At 41.0% G+C, this 16,215-nt stretch overlaps 1 protein-coding gene across 11 annotated transcripts in view; it reads left to right on the top strand.

The window, feature by feature from the left end:
- The window catches only part of ANKS1B (ankyrin repeat and sterile alpha motif domain containing 1B), a 1,152,360-nt gene that overhangs the window by 1,051,314 nt on the left and 84,831 nt on the right, over positions 1–16,215 (top strand). For all 11 annotated transcript variants that reach the window (XM_060025438.1, XM_060025440.1, XM_060025439.1 and 8 more), the window contains one exon: positions 14,635–14,742. In XM_060025438.1, the coding sequence (XP_059881421.1) occupies positions 14,635–14,742 (108 nt within the window). The remainder of the gene's footprint in view (positions 1–14,634; positions 14,743–16,215) is intronic.

The raw sequence follows: 16,215 nt of genomic DNA, 5'->3' as shown, positions 1-16,215 counted from the left end.
GTAGAGGTACCATTTCACGTTCCCACTAGCGATATGAAGGTTCTGGTTTCTCCACATCCTCACCGCCACTTGGTATTGTCAACCTTTTTTATTTTAGTCATTCTAGTGAGTATATAGGGACTCCAATTTTATTCTGTTATGGGATTCTTCAGGAGATAAAGATGATAAGGAGATAGCTGATAGGGGTGGGGGAAAGCAATGGAAGAAAAGGATTATAAAAAAAATCTCTCTCTCACTACCATCCTGCTTCCTCATCTTGAGCCTGTCCTTGGGACTAACAACAACATCTGCTTTCCTCAGAAATACTTTTTTTTTTAACCCTTAACATCCTTTTTTCCCTCCATATAGGGACTGAAATACAGTGAACACCCAATTCTAAAGTGCAGTAGTAGCTAGGTAGGCTAAGTAAAATCCATGCAAGCATTTTTTTTTTTGTGGTACACGGGCCTCTCACCGCTGTAGCCTCTCCCGCCGCGGAGCACAGGCTCCGGACGCGCAGGCCCAGCGGCCATGGCTCACGGGCCCAGCCGCTCCGCGGCATGTGGGATCCTCCCGGACCGGGGCACGAACCCAAGTCCCCTGCATCGGCAGGCAGACTCCCAACCACTGCGCCACCAGGGAAGCCCCATGCAAGCATTTTTTAAACCTCAATTTGAACTAGTTTTAGATAGATTTTTGCCTCCTCCCATGCCAAATTCTTTTATCAGAGCTGCTGACAAGAAACAGAATCGACTGGTTTCAATTCATTGTCCCTTTCACTGTCCTACCCTCTGATAGAGGGTGTTACATGACAGTAAAGTAGCTAAACAGAAAGAAGGAAGCAGAAAAAGAGCAGAGAAGGAAACCATTTATAATCCAAAAATTGGATAACCAGGACCTCACCTAAGATTGCCTCTTGAGATTCAGTTTCTCTTAGAGATCTTCTACAAATATGTTATATTCATGTATTTTGTATATCTCAGTTTAATTTATAATAAATGGGTGTGTGTTAATAATGAACTTTGTTAAACATAATTTCATTTACAATAATGGGCACATTGGGCACACAATATAATAGACCATAAGTTTTATGATCTCAAAAACTGAAAAAAACTAAGTTGAAAAGTACCCTTAATAACCGTAAATATCTTGCATGGTTAGCAAAATATAAGCAAAATTGTGGCCTTTCTACTTCTTCAGATGCAGAGCATTTTTATGTATTAATAATACCGCAAAGAGATTGCAGCTTTCACATGCTATTAGCCCATCATCACATCTATAAGAATAACTTCACATGTGGGATATAGCACATAGTTCCCATTTTCTTTCTTTTTTTAAAAAAATAAATTAATCTATTTATTTATTTATTTTTGGCTGTGTTGGGTCTTCGTTGCTGTGCGCGGGCTTTCTCTAGTTGTGGCGGGCAGGGGCTACTCTTCATTGTGGTGTGCGGGCTTCTCATTGTGGTGGCTTCTCTTGTTGCGGAGCACAGGCTTTAGGCGTGCAGGCTTCAGTAGTTGTGGCATGCAGGCTCAGTAGTTGTGGCTCGTAGGCTCTAGAGCGCAGGCTCAGTAGTTATGGCGCACGGGCTCAGTTGCTCCGTGGCATGTGGGATCTTCCCGGACCAGGGCTCAAATCCATGTCCCCTGCATTGGCAGACAGATTCTTAACCACTACGACACCAGGGAAGCCCCCCATTTTCTTTCATAACAAATTTTTCCTTCAATAATCCCAAAAATTGCTCAAGTGCAATGCAAACCGAATTTCTCCTATGAAATTCCGATTTGCAGCAAGCTATACTTACAAGTAACTTACAGGGAAATTAGTTAGGAACTGATTCGTTGGTTGGTTGTTTGCTTGGTTGGTTTGTATTTTTTAAAAATCTTCTGGAGCAGTGTTTATATGAAAATATAATCAGAAAATTAGTACTTTCATCAAGAGGTAATTTAGAGAGCTTTGCAAATAAGCCTAAGATTCTCATTGATTTCAAAAAAGGCTTTCTACCTCCAGAACCCTTAAACGCTGAGGCAATTATACCATTAAGGCCTCTCTTTCTATGCAGAGATTATCTTGTTTCCTCGTAATTAGTATTTCCTGTTTACTGAGACAGACTACATTCAGAAACCACACATATCCCCAACTCCCAGCCCACCTCCACCCCCGTCTCACACTCTGCCTCTTTCTCACCACCCTCTGCTCTCTCTGGAATTGTGTAACTTGGAACCTCTTTTCCTTGCCGTAGGTTAACACAGTTGTGTTTTGGGTTTTGTTTTTGATTAAAGTATAGTTGACTTACAATATTATATTAGTTTCAGGTGTACAACATAGTGATTAGATATGTTTATGGATTATACTCCACATAAAGTCATTATAAATTATTGGCTGTATTCCCTGTGCTGTACATTACATCCTTGTAACTTATTTATTTTATAGCTTGTAGTTTGTACCTCTTATTCCCCTTCACCTGTCTTGCCTCACCACCACCACCCCCCAACTTCTCTCCCCTTTGGTAACCACTAGTTCTCTGTATCTGTGAGTCTGTTTCTGTTTTGCTATATTTATTTGTTTGTTTTATTTTTCAGATTCCACATATAGGTGAAAATATATAGCATTTGTCATTCTCTAGCTTATTTCACTAAGCATAACACCCTCCAGATTCATCCATGTTGCAAATGGCAAAATTTTATTCTTTTTTTTTTATGGCTGAGAAATATTCCATTGTATGTATATACCATATTTTACCTTCTTTATCCATTTATCTGTTGATGGACACAAGTTGCTTTCATATCTTGGCTGTTGTAAGTAATGCTCCTACAAACATTGGGGTGCATATATCTTGTTTGAACTATTGTTTTCATTTTCTTCAGATATATACCCAGGAGTGGAATTTCTGGATCATATGGTAGTTTTATTTTTAGTTTTTTGAGGAACCTCCATACTGTTTTCCACAGTGGTTGTACCAATATACATTCCCACCGACAGTATCCTAAGGTTCCCTTCTCTCCACTTCCTCACCAACACTTGTTATTTCTTGTCTTTCTTACTACAGCCATTTTGACATGTGTGAGATGGTATTGTATTATGGTTTTGATTTGTGTTTCCTGGATGATGAGTGATGTTGAGCACCTTTTCATGTGCCTGTAGGCCAACTGTATGTCTTCTTTGGGAAAATGTCTATTCAGGTCCTTTTCCCACTTCTTTAATTGGGTTGTTTGCTTCTTTGATACTGAGTTTTATGAGTTCTTTACATACTTTGGATATTAACCCCTTATCAGACATATCATTTGAAAATGTCTTCTCCCATTCAGTAGGTTGCCTTTTTGTTTTGTTGATGGTTTCCTTCACTGTGTGAAAGCTTTTAAGTTTGATAAGGTCCCATTTGTTTATTTTTGCTTCTACTTCCCCTGCCTAAGAAGACAGATCCAAAAAAATATTACTAAGACCTATGTCAGAAATTGTACTGCCTGTGTTTTCTTCTAGGAGTTTTTTGGTTTCAGGTCTTACATTTAGAATTTTTTATAAAATAAATCCATTTTGAGTTTATTTCTGTATATGGTATAAAATGTTCTAATTTCATTCTTTTACATGTAGCTGTCTAGTTTTCCCAGCACCACTTATTGAAGAGACTGTCTTTTCCTCATTGTATATTTTTGCCTCCTTTGTAGTAAATTAGTTAACCATATGTGCATGGGTTAATTTCTGGGCTCTCTGTTCTGGTCCATTGATCTATGTGTCTTTTTATGTGCCAGTACCACACTGTTTTGATTACTGTAGCTTTGTAGTATAGTCTGAAGTCAGAGCATGTGATACTTCCAGCTTTGTTCTTTTTTCTTAAGATTGCTTTGGCTATTCGGGGTCTTTTGTGGTCCATGCAAATTTTAGGATTATTTGTTCTAGTTCCATGAAAAATGTCATGGGTATTTTGATAGGGATTGCATTAAATCTGTAGATTGCTTTGGGTAGTATAGACATTTTAACAATACTGATTCTTCCAGTTCACAAACACAAGATGTCTTTCCATTTATTTGTATTGTCTCCAATTTCCAACACAGTTGTGTTTCGATGGCATCTGTCATACAAACTTATTTGCTGATTATTTAGTAGCAGTTGCTCTAAAAAATAATAGCAGAAGGAAAGAAAATCTGGAAAATCTAGTCACAGATTTTTGATTTTTTAGTTGAAGGGGTAGAGGTATAGGGAAGGACTTAGAGATGGTGGGAGGTAAGGGAGTTTTACATCACCCTTGGCAAGGCTGTGTAAAGGAATTTGGTGCTAAAATCAGAAGGAATAGAAAACTATTGAGAGTAGAAAGGAAAAGAAATAGGGTATAGTTGTTCCTTTCTTCTCCTCTTTGCCTATCAGAGGTATCTCCCCTACTTCGTTTGTTGTCCATTGCAAAAGGGATCAGATTTGAGATTTCAGGGATGTCCCTTTAAGGTATACTTGCGTGCTAGATGCCATGAGGGACCCTAGGTTACAGTGACGCTGTACCTGACTTCCCAGAGCTTACAGTCTGGTTGAACAGGTAAGACACATATATATAACAAGAGAGGTAGCAGTACCCACCCTTGTATATCAAGTGTCAACAGCACAGGGCAGCCCACAAATACTAGAGAAGTTCAAAGAGAGAAGCGAGCAAGGAAGGCTTTAGGTGAATTTTAATCTCATCCTTGCAACATTCTAATGATAAAGAAGACAGGGACATTCTAGAGTATGCAAAGGTGTTATATATTTGGGCCAAAGAGATGCACATGACACAGTTGAAGACATGGAAGAGATTTGTCTGGTTGGAGTTAAAGACATTTTAGATTAATAGGAAAGAGGGCTGGAGAGGTGAAAGGCATGGTTCTTGATCTAAATCTACCCAGAGGTATCCATAATTGCACATTTAAGTAACAAAGATATTATTCAAAATTTTGCTGATAGGATTATTCAAGGATAGGGTAAGAAAGTTTTAAGTTTCTGTTGTACTTAAAAGAGAAATAATGCCCTAATTTAGTGCTTTATAATTTCCAGAGCAGCTTCCTAGCCATTCTCATTCAGTCCACAGAAATCCCTTTTAGTCTTGGAAGGCTGTGTAGTCATATATATTTAGATAGATGGGTGGATGATAGGTAGGTAGGTAGGTAAATGGATGGATGGATACATGCATAGATAATATGCAAGAATATATACACACACACATTTTAAAAAATATTTTTTCACCTACTGGATTGAGAGCCCTAGAGGACTGAATTTTTTTCTTCTTTGGTGCTCCCAAATTGCATTATATGTGGAAGACATCCAATAAATGTTTGCTGAATTAGATTATTATTGTCCCTTCAATATCACACCTCAAAGATGTTAAAGATCACTTAGCTAGAAGAAGAATTCAGAGCAAGAACAAAATGTCATGACTGTCTGCTCCAGAGGTCCTTCTATCCACCATACCATTCCAGACATGGATTATTACAGCCCAAGAAAGGAGAGAGCAAATGTCACAGTCAAAAATCGAATGCAAGTTCAAATGAGGATTTCTGGAATTGTGGGAGTTGAAATTGAATGACACACAGGCACTTTTGCCTTGATGCTCTCAATGGAAAGTGTTTAGAAATTATTACCAGGAAGGGAGGAAAGCTTTCACATTTAATTGCAATTCCTCTGAGTTCTGCAGAGGAGAACAAACCTGATAAACTTCCATCTGAGCTTCCATTCTTGGCATTCAGAGCACTAGGAGTTTTGTTAGAAGAGGCCCCTCTGAAGGAAGATGAGCTCTCTAGATTTGCATGGGAGCTGCTGTCCTCACTTGGCAAATAGCTAGAAAAGGGAAGGGGGAAATAATCTACCCTTTTAAAATGGAAGGGGGGTTCCGCATGCAGCGTGGAGCTGTTTCTTTCAAAATACCATTTAAATAAAAATAAAATAAAAATCCCTCCCTAAATAAAAATCCAGAAATAAGAAGGATGCAGTCCCACAGTGATAACCAGAATCGCCTGTGTGCTCAGCACTGCTGCACGTGTAATCTCTGGAGGATTCCAGCTACCTGTGTTATTTCACGTCTGTCAGCTAAATCTGAACTACAAAATATAACAAATGCAAAATGTGACACTGAGGAACATTATGTGGGTTTGTGATTTCTCCCTGGAGGACTGGGTCCAGCCGGCAATAAACGGATTGAGATTTCATGTGGAACATGGAGACAGACTGTCGCTACATGACTCTTCTTCATGACTCACATGCATTCCTGCAGCGTTCTCTGGTGTTTTTCATATTGTGTCTATGCAAACATGGCAACGAAAATGGAAGTTGTAGGATGATAGCATTTATAAAGCACGTGGAATGTTTGATATTGAGAAAAGCACAAGCTAAATTTCCAACAGGGAGGGGGGTGGTTAATGAATTATGACATACTTCTCAAAAGCAATAATATGGTAACATGGAGTTACTTTAAATGCCTGCTGAGGGTAGTATAAGTAGGAAAGTTCTTTAGGTTTAATATTGAGTGAAAAAAATTACAGTAAAAATTGTACTTACAGTATGACAACCGCAACACATAATCATGGAGACAAAATGAAAGGAAATGTACCTAAACACTAAGAGCCTAGGATAGCTCATCCTCTTATTTGTTTTTCTGTATTTCCTGTCTCTATAATGGGAACACAGTATTGTTATTATAATCAAAACATTAATTTTTAAAAAGAGAAAAACATGTTTAATTTATGTCACATTAAATTTAAAGAGGGAAGAAAAAGAAGTCTAGGTACCCTGACTTCCAGTTTGCTGTGACATATATTCTGATGTGACCTATTCAGTGTGAGGGTAATGTCATGATATTGTCTAGCAGAATTCCCACAGCTAAACCCAGAAACATAAATGACAGTGATATAATACTATAGGATTGTCACTCAGCACAGTTATTCACCTATTGCCAGGGTGTGCAAAGGGGTTTCTGAAGTTGTCTTCTTTAATTGATACTGGAGAAGATTCCCAGAGGCAGCTACTACTCTGATGAGTGAATACCAATATGCAGCAGGCCTGTGTTGTTCCAATTCCTTCCCTTTAACCCACATTTCTCATGATAGTTGTAATAAAAACCATTAAGAAAACATGCACTAACTTTAATTTTTTACCCATTGGAACTCAGCAGTTGGAACCACTTTCTTATCCTCATATGTATAATAATTTATTCTTTTTTTTTTTTTTTTTTTTTTTTGCGGTACGCGGGCCTCTCACTGTTGTGGCCTCTCCCGTTGCAGAGCACAGGCTCCGGACGCGCAGGCTCAGCGGCCATGGCTCACGGGCCCAGCCGCTCCGCGGCATGTGGGATCCTCCCAGACCGGGGCACGAACCCGCATCCCCTGCATCAGCAGGCGGACTCTCAACCACTGCGCCACCAGGGAAGCCCAATAATTTATTCTTAGTTAATAGTTTGGCTCTGTAGTTTTTATGCCCAGTTTCTCTGTGTTTCCTCTTTGAATCCACCAAATAATTTGTGGCAGAAACTTGGTATTGGTTTTTTTGTTTGTTTGTTTGTTTTAGCATCTTTATTGGAGTATAATTGCTTTACAATGGTGTGTTAGTTTCTGCTTTATAACAAAGTGAATCAGCTATACGTATACATATATCCCCATATCTCCTCCCTCTTGTGTCTCCCTCCCACCCTCCCTACCCCACCCCTCTAGGTGATGACAAAGCACCGAGCTGATCTCCCTGTGCTACGTGGCTGCTTCCCACACATGTGGTAGTATATATAAGTCCATGCCACTCTCTCACTTCATCCCAGCTTACCCTTACCCCTTCCCGTGTCCTCAAGTCCATTCTCTACGTCTGCATCTTTATTCCTGTCCTGCCCCTAGGTTCTTCAGAACCTGTTTTTTTTTTAGATTCCATATATATGTGTTAGCATACGGTATTTATTTTTCTTTTTCTGACTTACTTCACTCTGTATGACAGTCTCTAGGTCCATCCACCTCACTACAAATAACTCAATTTCGTTTCTTTTTATGGCTGAGTAATATTCCATTGTATATATGTGCCACATCTTCTTTACCCATTCTTCTGTCGACACTTAGGTTGCTTCCATGTCCTGGCTATTGTAAATAGAGCTGCAATGAACATTGTGGTACATGACTCTTTTTGAATTATGGTTTTCTCAGGGTATATGCCCAGTAGTGGGATTGCTGGGTCGTATGGTAGTTCTATTTTTAGTTTTTTAAGGAACCTCCATACTGTTCTCCATAGTGGCTGTATCAATTTACATTGCTACCAACAGTGCAAGAGAGTTCCCTGTTCTCCATACCCTCTCCAGCATTTATTGTTTGTAGACTTTTTGATGATGGCCATTCTGACTGGTGTGAGATGATACCTCATTGTTGTTTTGATTTGCATTTCTCTAATGATTAGTGATGTTGAACATCCTTTCATGTGTTTGTTCGATATTGTTTTTTGAATTGAGCAGAATTGGCTCAATATCTTGGAATAGCTAAATCCTCAGTAGGTTGCCATTACTTTTCCTTTTACTCTGATGGGGTTCCTTCCTTTTACATGCAGTTAACTTTTCACCCAAGCAGTGATGAAAACCATACAGAATTCTTTTCTACCACAGTAACTATTGCTCCAGCTTTTTGAAAACTGAAGGTTTACAGACTGACTGCTCATGAATTATGGTGCCTGGGGTGGCAGGATCTCACTATTTCCCTATCTGCTTACAACGATGATCAGATGTTAAGCTGTTCTCACTCAAGGCAAACCCAGCTGCCTTTGGACTTAAGTTTTCCATAATGACTATCTTTCTTTGGAATAGTCTTCCCGTTGTTTTGCCAATTGGATTTCTTACTGTCAACTTTGGAGTTTTGAAGCCAAATGTCACCCTCCCTACCTCTCTAACATTAGTCAACTTGAATTGAATCTTAGGTTCATGAGGACTTCTTGTCCTTTGTGTATATATGCATTTCATGAGGAATTCTGTAAGGTACACCCACCTGAGCTCTTTTGGCTTGAAGCTTTAACCCTGCCTTGAGCCTTGTCCAAAACTGAAACTGTATTATTTTAATGTTTTCAGATGATCGAGACCCAGTATAAATGTTTTGAACATGATAACTCAAAATAAAAATCACCATCTTATGAAGCATCATAATGTGTAACTAATAGTGTAGCTAAGACCAAACAGTACAGAGGTTGATAGCAAGAAGAAGAGTGTGGTGAGTGGTAAAGAGCAGGTTAAGAATCAGGTGCAGATCCCAGACAGGATACCTGTTAGCGGTGAGACCTTCAACAAATTACTCAGTATTTCTAAGTCTCAGGTTTGGTATCTCTAAAATGGGAATGATACTGTTATAAGAATCAAATGAGATATTTACACATATATAGTACACTTGAAACAGTTTCTGGCACACCTGGAACATAGCAGATGTTCAATAAATGTAATCATCAGTATCTTCTGTAATATGGGATCATTTCTGGACTTCCCTGGTGGCGCAGTGGGTAAGAATCTGCCTGCCAATGCAGGGGACACGGGTTCGAGCCCTGGTCCGGGAAGATCCCACATGCCCCAAGCAACTAAGCCCATGCACCACAACTACTGAGCCTACGCTCTAGAGCCCGCGAGCCACAACTACTGAGCCTGCATGCCACAACTACTGAAGCCCGTGCGCCTAGAGCCCATGCTCCGCAACAAGAGAAGCCACCACAATGAGAAGCCTGCGCACTGCAACGAAGAGTAGCCCCCGCTGACTACAACTAGAGAAAGCCCGCACGCAGCAGTGAAAACCCAACACAGCCAAAATATAAATTAAAAAAAAAAAAGGATCATTTCTAATATAGAAGGAGAGTTACCCAGGCGTTCTTGACATGAACCATCACTCTGTGTTAATTTGTTCATTCTGTCCACCCATCTGTCTGTTTCCCTCTTCGGGCTAGTTGTGTGGAGGAGGCATCAATGGAGCTTAGTGTGGAGGAGGGCCTCAGCTTACCTCCTATTGGAGATTGAATGGTGGGATGGGAGAATAGGATGCATTCTTTTAGATTAGGTCTGATATTAAACTAATAGCTAGAAACCAGACCCATTACTACCAGTACATGTCACTTCAATGAGGGTTTTTCCAAGCTTAACCACATCTCATGATGCAAGGCACCAGCATATTTGTTTGACATCATTAACTTTATGAAAATGACCAAGTCCCTGTTTTTGCAGGTCAGATTTCCTTGCATCCTTAGAGACCACTAGCTGGAATGAGCACACCGTGAGATTGTGTCTTCTATGTGCTGGCACCGTGCTGATTATTCTCACAGTTTCACTCTTCATCTTTCCAACAACATTTGAGATTGGCATTAACTTCCTTATTTTATAGGCAAGAAAACTGGGATCAAAGGAATCAGGTAACTTGCCCAAAACTGAGCTGTCAGAGAGTAAACCAAAAGCAGCAATGGAAGTTACGCCAACTCAATTCTATCACAGTTATTTGTTATTTAGTGTCAGTTTTTTGTCAAAATAATTTTGAGTTGCTTTATTGCTATAAAAACATTTCTTGGCGGCTTCCCTGGTGGCGCAGTGGTTGAGAATCTGCCTGCTAATGCAGGGGACACGGGTTCGAGCCCTGGTCTGGGAGGATCCCACATGCTGCGGAGCAACTAGGCCCGTGAGCCACAACTACCGAGCCTGCGCATCTAGAGCCTGTGCTCTGCAACAAGAGAGGCCGCGATAGTGAGAGCCCCACGCACCGCAATGAAGAGTGGCCCCCACTTGCCACAACTAGAGAAAGCCCTTGCACAGAAACAAAGACCCAACACAGCAAAAATAAATAAATAATAAACTCCTACCCCCAACATAAAAAAAAAAAACATTTCTTGGGACTTCCTTGGTGGTCCAGTGGTAAAGAATCCGCCTTAGAATGCAGGGGATGTAGGGCTTCCCTGGTGGCGCAGTGGTTGAGAGTCTGCCTGCCGATGCAGGGGACACGGGTTCGTGCCCCAGTCCGGGAAGATCGCACATGCTGCGGAGCGGCTGGGCCCGTGAGCCATGGCCGCTGAGCCTGCGCGTCCAGAGCCTGTGCTCCACAGCGGGAGAGGCCACAACGGTGAGAGACCCGTGTACCACAAAAAAAAAAAAAAATGCAAGGGACACGGGTTCAATCCCTGGTCGGGGAACTAGGTTCCCACATGCCACGGGGCAACTAAGCCCACACACCACAGCTACTGAGCTTGCGCACCTCAGCTAGAGAGCCTGCATGCCGCAAACTACAGGGCCCATGCGCTCTGGAACCCATGCGCCACAACTACAGAGCCCACGTGCCCTGGAGCCCACGCGCCACAACTAGAGAAGAGAAAACCCACACACCACAACTAGAGAGAAGCCTGCGCGCTGCAACGGAAGATTCTACATGCCTCAACGAAGATCGCACGTGCCGCAACTAAGACCTGATGCGGCCAAAAATAAATAATAAATAAATAATAAATCTTAAAAACGTATATCTTTAAAAAAAACCCAAACATTTCTTAGCAGGTTTTAGGGGCCCAAGGCAGCACCATCAGCATCAGGTTCAATTCCCTACTGAGAGAAAGGCAGTGGAGATTTGGGGGGAGGAATTTATATCTAATAGCAGCTTTGGCAAAGTAATTGAGAATAAGAATAAAAGGGAATAAGAAAATGTAGTGGTTTTTAGACTTGCAGATACACTTGAAAAGGTTAATGTTGTAATTTTCCGAAATGGAGGAATTCTTTGATCTTGATGCTTAAAAAAAGAAGAAACAATGAAAGAATATAAGGGTATTTCTCTGGATTGTATGAACAGTATTGCCTGCAAGTAATCAGCCCGCGGACCACACTTAGCATATTTGTAAATCACCTGAAAAAAGGAGTATATGGTGAAATTCCCAAATTTGCAAGAACTACTAAGCTCCTCTGGGTAGTGAAATGCCAAGCTGGCTAATATGAGTATAGAAGGATAACACAGGGTTACATGAGTGGGCAGAAAGATGGCAGATGGGCTTCTGCATGGACAACTGTAAGATAAGGAATGTAGGGAGAAATCATTCAAACCATCCTTCCAAGATTAAAGGGCTTTCAACTATCAGCTATAACAAAATGAAGAGGTTTTACAGTCAGTGTATATTTTTGTGCCTAGTTATTCCTACTGCAGCTAAAAAGCCAGCCCAAAATCAGGAGTGCTTAGAAAGGGCATTTTTAAAGGGGCATTAAAAGCAGGAAATAGTAGCCCACTCGTAAGGCCATGGTTCACTTATACCTGGAATGTTGTGAGTAATGTGTTCAGCAGACCTGAAGCATTTGGAATACAGGAGGAGAAGGTACAGAGAGAGTGGACTAAAAGGACTGCTTTATGAAAACAACCTGCAAAGATGAGAGGATTTATCAGCCTGGGAAGATGAAGGTTTATAAAATCAGAGGGATGTGGTGCAGGTAGACACACGCTGATTAACATTTACCATCCCCATCTTCGACAGACATGGGTCAGAGAGTGAGTATAAAAGGAATAGAGCAAATTTGTGTTTATCAGAGAGGAAACATGGTGGGGTTAGGGATAAATTAGGAGTTTGGGATTAACATATACACACTACTATATATAAAATAGACAACCATCAGGGACCTACTGTATAGCACAGGGAACTCTACTCAATATTCTGTAATAACCTATATGGGAAAAGAATCTGAAAAAGAATGGATATATGTATATGTATAACTGAATCACTTTGCTGTACACCTGAAACTAACACAACATTGTAAATCAGCTATACTCAAATATAAAATAAAAATTAAATTAGAAATTAAAAATAAATTTGGGGGCTTCCCTGGTGGTGCAGTGGTTGAGAATCTGCCTGCTAATGCAGGGGACACGGGTTCGAGCCCTGGTCTGGGAAGATCCCACATGCCGTGGAGCAACTAGGCCCGTGAGCCACAACTACTGAGCCTGTGTGTCTGGAGCCTGTGTGTCTGGAGCCTGTGCTCCGCAACGAGAAGCCGCGATAGTGAAGAGGCCTGTGCACCGCGATGAAGAGTGGCCCCCACTTGCCACAACTAGAGAAAGCCCTCTCACAGAAACGAAGACCTAACACAGCCAAAAATAAATATAAAAATAAATAAATAAATAAAAAAGATTACTATTAATTAAAACCAGACATCCCAAGTTAATGAATTTAAAAATAAATAAATAAAGTTTTAATTAAAAAATAAATAAAAGGAATAGAGCATCATGCTGGTTTAAAATTGAAATCAGATTAGGCAGAAAGGCCAATAGGCTAACTGACAAATAGGCCAATAATAGTTCAAGGTAGCACAGGATGAGTGCCAAGGAAATGCGCACTTCAACCCCTTAAAACTTGAAAAGAGAAATTTTTTTAAAAAATCATTTTCACAATGGGTCATTCACTTTGGGAACTAGTTACCCAACAAGGGTTGTTCTATCCTGGTACTACACTTGTGCAGAAAGAGGTGAATATATTTCTTATGAAGGGATTTATAATTTGTTGTTTTAAAAAAGTCAGTAATATTTGGAGATACGCCCAAACTTTGCTGTTTGCCTTGGCATAAAACAAGTTTTGGAGTCAGGCAAACCATATTCAAATCCCAGAGCCACCACATACTAGCTCTTAGGTGGGCTACTTAACCACTCTGAACCTCAGTCTCCTCCTCTGTAAAGCAAGAAGAACACCTTCCAGTTAGGAATGTTGGGATGAAGGAAAGAGTAACATTTGTAAAGCTCTGGGAAGGGCTGAGGACAGAGGCTGTCTGCAAGGCTTGGTTTCCTTTGTTATCTCTTCTACACTATGCCCTTTGCAGCCCTGTCAGATTCAAAAAGACTCCCCATCCTGGGGAGTCTCTGGTCAGGCAGTACTTGATTCTAATCCTACTTTGCTACTTTCATCTGTATTAACATTCATTCTTTCATATTCATTGAGCCCCCACTATTTCAAACATTGGTTTAGGTGTTTGGGAAATAGTAATGATAAAGATATACCTGCTGTCTGGAAGCTTACCTGGGGGAGAGGGCTACACAAACACTAAACCTGCAAATAAAGTTATTTCAGAGAATTATACGAAGAGGATCACAGGGTAGAGTGTGACGGGGTGAGGGCTCCGTTCTTTTAGAGAGGAGATGGGAAGGGCCTTTGTGAGAAGACAGATAACACTTAAACAACGTCCAAAGGGATGAGAAGGTGTCATTTGAAAATTGCTGGGGAACATTCCAGGCAGATGGAGAAACAAGGGTGGAGGCCCCAAGGCCAGAATGAGTGTGGAATGTTCAAAGAACAGAGAAGGCTGGAGGGGAGAGAGGAGGGGACACAGAGAAAGACAGAGGGCAGGCAGCCTTATTGGAACTTGAGGCCAGCTCAGGACTCAGATTTTATTCTGAGCCGTAGGAAGCTATTAGAGGGACAAGGCTTGACTTCTACTTTGGAAGGGTCCTGTGGCTGCTTGGTAGAGAGTTAGACCCTAGGGCAGCCTGAGTGGCAGCACTGTCCCTGCTTTCTCTTCCTACCCACACTGCCTTGCCATTCTGTTCCTCTCTCTCTGGATCCGAGGGGACACACTGATTTCACACCACATCTCTCCCGGTGCAGAGGTAACTTTGCACAAATCTCTTTCCGCTCCTTTATCTTTTAGGACATGTAAAAATTATTTTTCTCAAGTGAAATATTTAACCCAAATATATGTCTTTTCAGGTTTTAAAAATCAATTTGATTGGCCACAGGAAACGTATCTTGGCATCTCTAGGAGACAGGCTGCACGACGACCCACCACAGAAGCCCCCTCGGTCCATCACCCTCAGGGTAAGTACCCAGCATGCTTGTTTTGTCCTCCACTCTTATCCTCGAAAATTATTTTGTGCAATAAAATAAAAATGATTGAAGCAGTGGGTCAGGAAGTACGGGCTGTTTTCCATGTAGCCTACCTCGCCTGTATAAAAAACTATCTCGCCTTTGATAGTGTTTTCTACGACAAGATTTGTTTTTCTCGGTTGGTTAAATATATATTTTTGAGATTTAAATTAACATCTGAAAAACCACCACCTTTAAAGAACCTCTCCGCTACCCCGCATCCCACACACCCCTCTACACCAAGAGAAGAAATGAGTTTTCTGTCAAACTCCTCAAACCCACAGGTAGAAAATCGATGAGGACCAGAGTTAAGTAAAAGATCAATTTAAAATTAACCTTAGGGTCTTCTGTTTTTAAGAAGTGAAAATTTTTCAACTTTGCCCACTTCAAAAATTAAGAGCAGAGAATCTAGAACTTTATTTAGTAAACTGTTTCAGCTGTATTTTAGAATTATGGGGTAGAAAAACTAGGAGGAAGAGAGAAATAAAGTGGGAGAGGAAGGAAGGCAAGAAAGAGCAGAGGGAAGGAGACAGAGAGAGAGAAGATTGCCAGGCCGAATGGCAGCGGAAGGAGTAGCCAGTGGTCGCTGGTGTTCATGAGGCCTGTAGAAACGTTTCAAAAATTTACCATAAAGGCAGGGTCACCATGACCAGTTGGAGAGTTCCAACTCTGTTCTCTTTATTGAGTCCTGCACTTGCTTGCTTCTCATTCCTTTTCTGCAAGTGTCAGAAAGGGTAGTGATAATAAACGAACACAAAAGTAGCACTTAGATATCACTGCCAGCGATGAAATGCAGTCGAATGCCTCTTATCAGTGGACTTCAGCAAACAGTAACTACTGTCAGTATCACAGAGGATCGAGCAGGAGAGGAGCTGTTAAGATTTTTAAAGCTGATTCAGTTTTAAAGGAAAAGAAAATACACAAAGGCTTCAGGAAATGCAAGAGAATTGGCTCCAGGAGGGCCATGAGGAAAACTGACAATTGGGGCAGTTGGAATACACTGGTTTATTTGGAGGCTAGTGAAGGCTTAGGGAGTAGTGAAGATAGAAGAGGACCTATTTCTCCCTCAGTAAGAAAAGCCTCAAATAAATTGGGGGAAAATAAGGCTAGAAAGGCATTATCGTTTTGCCTTTGTTTTGCTACACAAAAGAGGAGAAAGATATAGGCACCATCAGTGTAACCATCCTAAAATGACCCTCTTGAGGAGTAATTCCCTGCTACTTACCCTACTGTCTTTCCTTCCTCTGCTGAACCTCTCCCTCTGGGTCCCTGGAAGAGATTTAGGGAAACAGACAAATCAAAGACAGAAGTTCCCGAGAAAAAGTGTAGGACCTTAATCCATCATGGGAGGTCCAGCACATCTTGGGGAGAAGTAGCCTGGAGAATCGGCACGATCCAATCCTCCACTTACTTGCACACATCAGA

This window comes from Delphinus delphis, chromosome 11 (assembly GCF_949987515.2).
Source record: "Delphinus delphis chromosome 11, mDelDel1.2, whole genome shotgun sequence".
Taxonomy (NCBI): Eukaryota; Metazoa; Chordata; class Mammalia; order Artiodactyla; family Delphinidae; genus Delphinus; species Delphinus delphis.
This window is presented reverse-complemented; position numbering and strand designations above follow the sequence as displayed.